Genomic DNA, 6,713 nt, shown 5'->3' with positions numbered 1-6,713 from the left:
ATCTTGCTTCAAAGCCATAGTCACTGTTACTCCATATAGTCCCGCTATTTTGCCTTGGATGAAAGTAGAAATCCTTCTCCCCTCCAGTGAGATGGGAGTAAGATTTCCACTTCAGTAAGATGTCCGCAGAGGTCCTGAAACTGCAGAGCAATGAGCCTCCTGCTGTAAAGTGATTCAGCATCAAGCAATGCTCAGTTACGAAACAGGAACTGGTATGCATGCTACAAAAATGACTATGTTTTGATTTTTTACTTACTCTGTGCTGCCTTTTCATGTGCTTTTTGAATCACGTCCATGCAGTGGCAGACCCAGAGGTATTGCATATAGTGCTTTCAAACCATTTGTCACAAACCAACAATGAAGGAGAATACTAAAACAAAAATGGACGTCCAACAGTTTCCTCAAAGATTGACTTAATCTCTTAATAGGTCAACAAAATGACCTAAGGATGCAGCGATAGTAGCTTGTAAAGATACAGGTTGACCTGTTACAGAGTACAGGATTGAGCCACATAATTCAGTTGAAATTAAATGGAAAGAAAGCCAAAGCTAAAGTCTGTAATTACACAGTTTTCAATTTCAAAAAGCAAAACCTGCAAAAGACCATGTTCATCATGTTAAAGTTTTACAGATAAATTGCACACATATAATATATACATATTTACAAAAGGTTCATTATATTTATTTTGAGACCTCATGACTTCCTTGTTCACTCCCCACCTCCCCATCGAAAAGCAAGATGTGCCAAATACTCCACACAAGAACACCGAACTTTTAGGTTCTGGAGATATATAAGGGGAAGGTTAACGTAATGCTTTCCAAATGTTTGTCAGTAATTTTAAAACTCTAAGTCTTAAAATTATAAGCCAAATATGATTCTATGTAGACAGTAACATGAGGTAATATCTAGCTAGATAAGTATCACTATATCAGGACAGTCAGTAAAAAAAAAAAATCTTAACAGCCAAGATAGAAATCTTCTTTCTTGTCAGCATAGTTCAAAGGAATTGATTAAAAATTGTACAGTTAATTGATTAAAAAAAGTACAGTTCTTTTGAAAAATATCCATTTCTACTTGACACAAATAAGAAAATTGCCTATGTGAACACACATGAAAAAAGTGGAATGCAGCTCTTCACAGAAGAATACTATATTTTAACACAAGGTCACTTAACAGCAAATATGTATAGAGTGTATTTAGGACCAGTTTTGCTTAATTAGCAGACAGTGAGAGCATCATTAATTTTGTTTACATAACCAAAAATTACAGGAAGATCAAATGAGCCCGAAGTACTTTTAGGTGCATCCCTGCAAAATCATTTTACAGGTCTCAGGCCAGTATGTATTTATCACATAACCAGCTTTTGTAACTTTGGAAAGAACCAGCATGCTGATTCTCCATGGTTTTAGGGTAACGTGTTATCTGTAAACTTGGATAACCATCTACGTGCCTTTGACATGTTAACTATATCATAAATCATCTTATAGCTGTAAAATATGCTAGTGGACTCCAAGAAGACTAGAGCCATCAGCCTCTCCAAGCAAGTACGTAAGCCAGCTAAGGGCTGGAGAGGGAATAAGGGAAAGACAAACCCAAGAAAAAAAATCATTTGCCTTAAGTCAGTCACACCCTCACCACTCATCTTGCACTTCCTCCCTGCCATTAGCATAAGAGGAACAAAGGTTCATCTACTGGGTTAACGTGGCAATGATTGGTAAGGAGGCAGAGGCAGTCTCTGTGTAAGAGATCAGAAGATGCTCCGTGCCAGACATAGAAAGCTGAGACAATCAGTGAAGTAGCTAGGTGCTCTGTGAAAACATGCTTCAGAAAAGTTGGGGTTTTTTTAAAAAAAATAAAATAAAAAGCAGCTGCTCAGCAGTTGATGGGGTGGAGGAAGTGTGAGAAGCAATCTTGCAGACCCCAGGGCCAGTGAAGAAGGTGGGTGGAGCAGAGTGGGGTGTGCACTCTGAAGGAAGCTGCAACCAGTGGAGAGAAGCCCACACAGGAGCAAGTTTTCTGACATAAACTACTGCCTGTGAAGGACTCAAGTGGAGCAGGTTTATCCTGAAGGACTGTAGCCTGTAGAGAGGACCTACACTGGGACAGTTTGCAAAGGAAAGTGCGTTGTTTTCTGATTACAATTGCACCTTATGCATGTACTTCCTTATATTTTAACGTTTCACTATCTAGATGACACATAAAAACCAACAACTACCAGACACAACAGTTAAACGAGCGTCATTGTGCTGTGAATATAAGATCCCCCCTGTTGACACAAACGTCCTGGAGAACACAGGAGTTAGCTGTGAGCTAGTAACACCTGCAGAGCAGGGAGCCAACACTGGAGAAACCACACCACAATGCACACCATGCCCTCAATTGAATCATCAGGAAATAAGGCTCACTTCTGAAAACTGACAGAACATAAAATACAAAAGCAGCAGAATGATAAAGACAACAATGCCCTAATACCTTAAAAGTAACATTATAGCTTAAAAGTAGTACCATAGTTTAGAGGTGGAGTCCTTCAAAATCCCTATAGGCTGGCCTGTAACACACCACACAGACTCTAACTTAAAAAAAAAAACAACAAACAAAACCAAACCCCAAACCACTATCAAACCACTTGTGACCAAGAAGCTAAAAACTAAATTCGAAGCTCCCACAAGCAATGAAGTATAACACACAAGAGTCTTTTGTAGCTTGTACAAGCTCGGTCTCAGATATCTAATTGATTGGGTTCACAAAACTTACTACTTTCATATATTTCTTAGAAAGGCACGCTAAAGAAGCTGACAGTATATCTACATATGTAAAAATCCTTTCCTTACACATATTCATAACCAACCACTTCGGGGCTGATTCCTCCAAGGGAGTTCTCTTTGTCCCTCTTTATTAAAGCTGCATCTCTCAGGAAAAAACCCATTCCTTCTACAAGCTAACTGTGTACAGCAGGTGAACCCACTCAGACTGTGAGCCTTGCCATCACAACCTACATTTCTACCAGGTGCTTCTCCAGGTGTGACACCAGCAGCAAACAATCACATAGCATTTTTTTTCCCCTTGGAGAAACAAGGAGAATGTATGTTTCTTCTCCACTCTCCCATGCCTTTATCTGAACCACAACCTAGAAGTTGTGCAATTAGGCAAGTTAAGTAACAGGTCACCTTGTGATTATTCCTTGTAACCCTTCACTGGAAAGCTAACACTTCTGACTTGATATGCCTTCTTAAAACAAAAGCAGGTACAGAAAGGTACTAGAGATGGGGCCCTGAGACTTATCCAAGTTGCTTCAAGAGTCTTCACATTGATGAGGAACTCTTAATTGCTTGGTATCAACAGCAGAATTCTGGAAGTGAATAGAAACACCAGCCTGTCTCATGACAGCACAGTGATCTTTAAGCCACGGCCATCACTGCCAAGCACCTGAACTCCTCTCTATGCCATTCCTTTGCCATTTCAAATATAAACAGCTTTAGAGGGTTGTGGCCTGTTGCGTGTTTCTGCAAAAGGCGTACCACAAGAATCTTATGTAACTTACCATGGATAGTGTTCTGAAAGATCATTATCCAAACAAGATTGAACCACCCTCCTCTTGCATTGCAATTTACTGTCATATCTCCAGCCTACTGATGTCTTTATGGTTACGCTGTAGACAGTGCTTGTACTACAGCATCCTTCTATGCGTTGGATTGCTTGATAGATCTGGAGAAAGAACGAAAGAACGAAAGAACGAAAGAAAAAATAAAAGAAATACACCTTTGTTCTTATCTTAGAAAACCCACCTTGGAAATTTTGACTCATCATTGAAAATGGCCCTTTTTTTACAAACATGGTATCAAATCCCATGTTTGGTTCAAACCACAGAGCAGTTCAGGACAACTGCAAAACCTAGGGGACACAATTTTGTTCACCACAGCCCAAGTCATATTTTAGTCACTCCTATTAAGCGATACTTAGCCAGGATGTGCATGTAGGTGCAAACAGGGGGTCCTGACACTCTCCACCAATATTCTCTCACTCCCTCCTTTAAGCACACACTTTGTGGCAAATTATTTATAAACCATGGCCTCTGCCCTCTGCTTCCAATATAAAAGCAGAGATTGCACTTTGCCCAGTTAACCACTGCTAATATAGGATAACAAAGTCATGCCATGGGGAGGGAGGGGACTTCCTTTTATTCACTTGCCCATTACGCTGAGATCTCCCTGTCACTGTTTCACCACTTTGCCCAGTTATCCTTTTGCAATAATCCTTCACTTAAGCTCAAAATGCTCCAGGCCAGCAGAAAGCTTGCTGCAGCTGGGCTTCTAGTCTACCGAGCTATTGCTATCACTCCCTTGACCTGTGAGCTGGAATGATCCGAACACTGGAAAAGCAGGTTAGTTCCCAAAGTCATCTAATGAAGTCTTTTTTAAAAGCATGTTACATGAGGTTGAGGAATTTTCCTTGCATTACACACTGGACAGGTGTTAAGATAATATATCTTCTTTTAAACAGACATAAAAGATATACAGCCACCTCCAGTGTTGACAAAACCAAACACAGTCATACCACGGGGAGGGAGGAGACTTCCTTTTATCCACTTATTATTCACCTGTCCGTTACGCTGAGATCTCCTTGCCACTGTTTCACCACTACCCAGGAAGCAGGCACCTGGGCTGCCAGCTCACTCCCTGCACACTGCCGGCTCCAGCGTCCTCCGAAGAGGCAAGAGCGGACCCGTCGAAGGGAAGGCAGGGCACTGGGGAGCACTTCGCCCCTGGACAGGCGGGAGCAGCGCGGAGGGCGGGTGGCACGTGGCGGCGTGGGGTGCCGGGGGGGTGGGATGCGGCTGTGCGAGCGAAGTCTCCCACCGGCGCGCCGGCGTGGTGCCCTCCTGCTGCTGGGTGCCCTGCTGCTGGTGGCTGCCCTGGCCCTCCACAGCACCAGCCAGACCTGCCCTGACGGCCATCACGCCACTGCCCCCAACAACCCCCGCTGCCGCCAGCGTCTCTACCAGGCACTGGAGCTCTCCCCCAGACAGAGGATCAACTGCTCACGGATCATCCGTGGGGATGAGAAAGCCATCCAGGAGGCCCAGCTGAGCAGCCTGGAGGTGGTGCACCAAAGGGTTTCCCTGACACCAAGTGACTACCTGAACATGACAAAGGACTGCGGCAACTTCAAGGCGACCCGGCGGTTCATCGAGTTCCCACTGAGCCAGGAAGAGGCAGAGTTCCCCATTGCCTACTCCATGGTCATCCACGACAAAATTGAGATGTTTGAGCGGCTCCTGCGATCCATCTATGCCCCTCAGAACATCTACTGTGTCCACGTTGACAGCAAGTCTCCAGCTGACTTCCAGGAGGCCGTGCGGGCCATCGTAGCCTGCTTCCCCAACGTCTTTGTGGCCAGCCGCCTGGAAAGTGTGGTCTATGCCTCCTGGTCCCGGGTGCAGGCTGACCTCAACTGCATGCAGGACCTCTTGCAGAGGCCTGTGCAATGGCGCTACATCCTCAACACCTGTGGCACTGATTTCCCCATCAAGACCAATGCTGAGATTGTCCATGCCCTGAAGGTCCTAAACGGGCAGAACAGCATGGAGTCAGAGAAGCCCTCGGCCTTCAAACAGGAGCGCTGGAAGTACCATTATAAAGTGGAGAAGGTCATCTCCCGGACAGCCACGCAGAAAGCGCCACCACCCCACAGCTTTCCCATGTTCACAGGCAATGCGTACATTGTGGTCACGCGGGATTTTGTGCAGCACATCTTCGAGAACCCCACAGCACAGAGGTTCCTTGAGTGGGCCAAGGACACCTACAGCCCCGACGAGCACATCTGGGCCACCCTCAACCGCATGCCCGGCGTGCCGGGTGCCAGGCCTCAGAATGACAAGTTCCACCTCTCAGACATGAACGCCCTGGCCCGCCTGGTCAAGTGGGAGTACCTGGAGGGTGACACCAGCAAAGGCGCGCCTTACCAGCCCTGCACCGGCAAGCACCAGCGCTCCGTCTGCATTTACGGGGCGGGCGACCTGGCCTGGATGCTCCAGCAGCACCACCTCTTGGCCAACAAGTTCGATCCTACGGTGGACGATGTCGCCATCCAGTGCCTCGAGGAGCACCTGCGGCACAGTGCGCTCTACGGCCGGGGGCTCTGAGGGGAGGCCGCGGAGAGCCCGGGCAGCACCCGCCGCCGTCCCTGGCCGAGGCTGCCCGGCGGCGCGTCAGAGGCGGCAGGAGGGGCCGCAGAACCGCTTCCTGAGGCGGCGCGTGACCCGCTCTGGCGGGGGGATCCCTCCGCGGGACGGGCGGGAAAGGCCCACTGGGAAACCCAGGACAACTCTGTAACTGTGATTTACCAGTAGATAGGGGGGTTCTCTTGTCTCTGTGTCTAAGGAGGAACACCTCCACTCCCTCAAAAAAAACCAGCAAAAACAAACTCCACACCAGAGAACAAAACCAAACCCCACCAACCTAACCCGGCCAACTAAACAAAAACCAAAGGACCCCAAACAAAAAAATCAGGTAGGAAAATATGCTGTAGTCCCTGAATTCCAGTGCTATATCTGCCTATTCCTTCAAAAGACAGGAGTCACTAATATCTAACAAAAAAGCTCATGCCTGATGCTGATACTGACAGACTAGAAGGTAAGGAGAGAGCATGCAGGTATATTGATCTGCTCTCTTGCAGGTGAGAGGCACTCAGTTGTCAAAAAAAATAAAAAAAGT

At 46.3% G+C, this 6,713-nt stretch overlaps 1 protein-coding gene across 1 annotated transcript; it reads left to right on the top strand.

Annotated features, from left to right (window-relative positions):
* The first annotated feature begins 4,619 nt into the window (after positions 1 to 4,619).
* On the top strand, positions 4,620 to 6,294 carry LOC106889357 (beta-1,3-galactosyl-O-glycosyl-glycoprotein beta-1,6-N-acetylglucosaminyltransferase 3-like). The gene has a single exon (XM_014944284.1). It carries the CDS (start codon positions 4,829 to 4,831, stop codon positions 6,140 to 6,142), a length of 1,314 nt encoding a protein of 437 aa, XP_014799770.1. The 5' UTR covers positions 4,620 to 4,828; the 3' UTR covers positions 6,143 to 6,294.
* The last annotated feature ends 419 nt before the right edge of the window (positions 6,295 to 6,713 follow it).

Source organism: Calidris pugnax, unplaced genomic scaffold (assembly GCF_001431845.1).
Source record: "Calidris pugnax isolate Ruff unplaced genomic scaffold, ASM143184v1 scaffold70, whole genome shotgun sequence".
NCBI lineage: Eukaryota > Metazoa > Chordata > Aves > Charadriiformes > Scolopacidae > Calidris > Calidris pugnax.
Note: the sequence above shows the minus strand (reverse complement) of the source record. Positions and strands in the feature narration are given on the sequence as shown.

Bases quoted from the DNA above. Each gene is read 5' to 3' on its own strand.
- LOC106889357 (XM_014944284.1), top strand. From the start codon at position 4,829: ATGCGGCTGTGCGAGCGAAGTCTCCCACCGGCGCGCCGGCGTGGTGCC.